This window comes from Rhagoletis pomonella, unplaced genomic scaffold (assembly GCF_013731165.1).
Source record: "Rhagoletis pomonella isolate Grant_MI unplaced genomic scaffold, Rhpom_1.0 Rhpom_scaffold_00002, whole genome shotgun sequence".
Taxonomy (NCBI): Eukaryota; Metazoa; Arthropoda; class Insecta; order Diptera; family Tephritidae; genus Rhagoletis; species Rhagoletis pomonella.
Genome location: NW_023458556.1, coordinates 109,855,653 through 109,858,664, shown reverse-complemented (window position 1 = coordinate 109,858,664; position 3,012 = coordinate 109,855,653). Strand labels below are relative to the sequence as shown.

The window sequence follows — 3,012 nt, the reverse complement described above, 5'->3', positions numbered from 1 at the left end:
TAATCAGCAAAAATGATGCGTTGGCATTGGACAAAGAAGCAGTAGAAACGTATCTTCAGCTTCTCGAGGAGCAGTGGGTCAGATTCGCTGACGCTCAACAAGAAGTAGAGTTGTTGTGCGGCGAAGAAAGTGCGCCGGTTGAAGAGCAATCACGCACGCAGGCAGAAGAGTGGTACATCACAGCAAAGGCGAATTTTAAACGCCTCATCGGAAGCCCTGAGCAACCGCGCCCTTCCACATCAACAGGTTTCATGTCCTCGCCAGTTCAACTGCCCAAGTTACAGCTGCCGACGTTCAGTGGAGACCCTACAAATTGGTTAGCCTTTTTCGACGCGTTCCAGTCGCTCGTACACACGAACGCGAGTTTGTCTGCTAGTCAAAAATTGCATTATTTGCGCAATTGTCTTCAAGGTGAGGCGCTCCAACTTGTAAGCAGTCTACAGATTTGTGATGGCAACTACAATGCTGCGTGGGATCTACTCACCACGCGTTACAAGGTTTTGCGTGTCATGGTTGATGGTCACTTCAAAGCAATTTTTGCAATTGAAAAGGCATCTGGAGATACTGGTAAGGCCATTAAGCAAGTTTTAAACGCTACCATGCAACACGTTGGCTCGCTACGTGCTTTAGGTCGGCCTGTGCAGTTTTGGGACGATTGGCTTGTCCACCTTACCGTTTCGAAGTTGGCTTACGAAACCCGGAAACAATGGGAGCTGTCATTGGTGAGGGATGTTTTACCTACTTTTGAAGAGTTGGTCGAGTTTTTGGAAACACGTGCGCGTTCGCTAGAGATGGTACCGACGAGTGGTGCGCTGTCAATCTCAGCGCAAGGAGCGCGCCAGCTCAGCAAAACTGCGGCGAAGACTACAACAAACGTGCTCCATGCGATTGGTGAGCAACACACCTCCTCATCCAACCTGGTTGATGCAGGAGCCAGTTCACCCTCATGTTTCCATTGCAACGCCAAACACAAAATTTACGCCTGCCCAACTTTCCGTAAATTAAATGCTGCTGCCCGGTTTGCATTGGTCAAGAAACATAACGTTTGTCTCAACTGTCTGAGCAAAGGCCACTTTCAAGCAAAATGTCGCAGTTTATCAACTTGTAACATATGCCGTCGTCGTCATCATACATTACTACACGGCTGCCGCGAAGATGACACGACCAGCGATGAGCTGAATGTACACGCTTCTCCGTTCGTAAAGCAGCAAGGCAATCTACTTGTGCAACAATCGACTACGTCATCTAAAATCGATGACTCTACTACGGCGCGTATACATAATGCTAGCTCGGATGTACCGCATTCTGGTTGCGTAGCATCTCACGTCGCTGAAGCCGACAAGGCCATTTTATTGGCAACCGCAGAAATATATTTGCAAGATCATGCAGGGCGATGGCAACCTGCTCGGGTGTTGTTTGACAACGGCTCACATGCATCCTTCGTGACAGAGGCCTGTATTCAACGCCTCCGTCTACAAAGGAAACCTTCGGCAGCTCATGTCACAGGTATTGGTTCAACAGATGGCGGTAAAGTTAAGGGTGAGACTATTCTTTCACTTGCGCCCCGATCTCTTGACCAGCATTTCACAATCAACTCGCTTATTTTATCGAAGATTACAAACGATCTTCCCAGCGTTTGTGTACAGATGTCGTCTTGGCCGCACTTACGAAATCTTGCTCTTGCTGATCAGCATTACGCCAAACCTGGTCCTATTGATGTGTTAATAGGGATGGATGAGATGGATAAATTCCTGTTAACCGGTCTCTGCAAAGGGCCACCTGACACACCCATGGCGCAAAACTCAGTTTTCGGTTGGGTACTTTTCGGAAAGGCCATGCGTTCATCCAGCTCAAGTGCGGGAGTTTTATCCTTGCACTGTGATGTGCAACTCATCCGAATGGTGAGTAAGTTTTGGGAGCTCGAAGAGTTTCCCCCCAAGCGATACTTAACTGTCAAAGAGGACGCTTGTGAAGGGCATTTTCGCAAGCATTGTCGCCGCGCTGAAGACGGGCGTTACAGCGTACGCCTACCGTTAAAGGAATCCGTGCCTTTAGGTGAGTCGAGAAACATATCCGTAAGAAGTCTGCTAAGAATGGAAAAACGTTTCGCTGTTGATGAGGAGCTACGCCGTCAATACGCAGAATTTATGCAGGAGCTTTTAAATATGGGCCACATGGAGCTCGTAGGCAACGCTCAACCGCATAAAGGTTACTACATGCCACACCACGCTGTAGTAAAGAACACCAGCTCCACCACTAAACTGAGAGTGGTGTTCAACGCCTCATGTAAAACCACATCCGGTTTCTCGCTCAACGATGCACTAATGATAGGCCCGCAATTACAAGAGGATCTGTTTTCTATAATGGTGCGGTTCCGGACTCATCGTTATGCAATAATGGCCGATGTCGAAAAAAGTATCGACAGGTATACGTGGCAGAACAAGATGTGGACTACCAACGCATAGTTTGGCGTGACGACCCAACCGAACCTATTCGGGACTATCGCATGCTTCGCGTAACCTACGGCGTCGCCGCAGCTTCCCACTTGGCCGTACGATCTCTGCACCAATCCGCTTTGGATGCCATCGAAGCGCACAAAGAAGCAACTGTTGTCATCATGCGCGACTTCTACATGGATGATCTTCTCACAGGCTCATTTTCTGTCGACAACCTTATGAAGCTACAAAATGACGTTACCATAGTTCTGTCTAACGCTGGCTTCGAATTACGGAAGTGGGCCACAAATTGCGACGAGCTTAGGGAGAAAATACCGCATGCGTCAAAGCACATTTCACATCTGTTAGCTGACGGCGATGAAGTACGCACCCTAGGAATCATTTGGAACACAAGCGACGATTGTTTATCGATTGCAGCGAATTTGACCCCACTGCCTGCAATTCTCACGAAAAGAGTTTTTCTCTCAGATTCGAGTAAAGTTTTCGACCCACTCGGGCTAATCGTGCCGTGCACTATACTCTCGAAAATTTGGCTACAGCGAATCTGGCGAGCGGA

The 3,012-nt window shown here is 48.4% G+C and overlaps 1 protein-coding gene across 1 annotated transcript; it reads left to right on the top strand.

Moving 5' to 3' along the window:
* The first annotated feature begins 251 nt into the window (after nucleotides 1-251).
* LOC118756961 lies at nucleotides 252-2,465 on the top strand. The gene has a single exon (XM_036491691.1). The coding sequence runs from the start codon at nucleotides 252-254 to the stop codon at nucleotides 2,463-2,465; it is 2,214 nt and encodes a 737-aa protein (XP_036347584.1).
* Nucleotides 2,466-3,012: the final 547 nt, after the last annotated feature.

What these genes read in the sequence shown, in the direction of transcription:
- LOC118756961 (XM_036491691.1), top strand. Translation starts at nt 252, where the DNA reads ATGTCCTCGCCAGTTCAACTGCCCAAGTTACAGCTGCCGACGTTCAGT.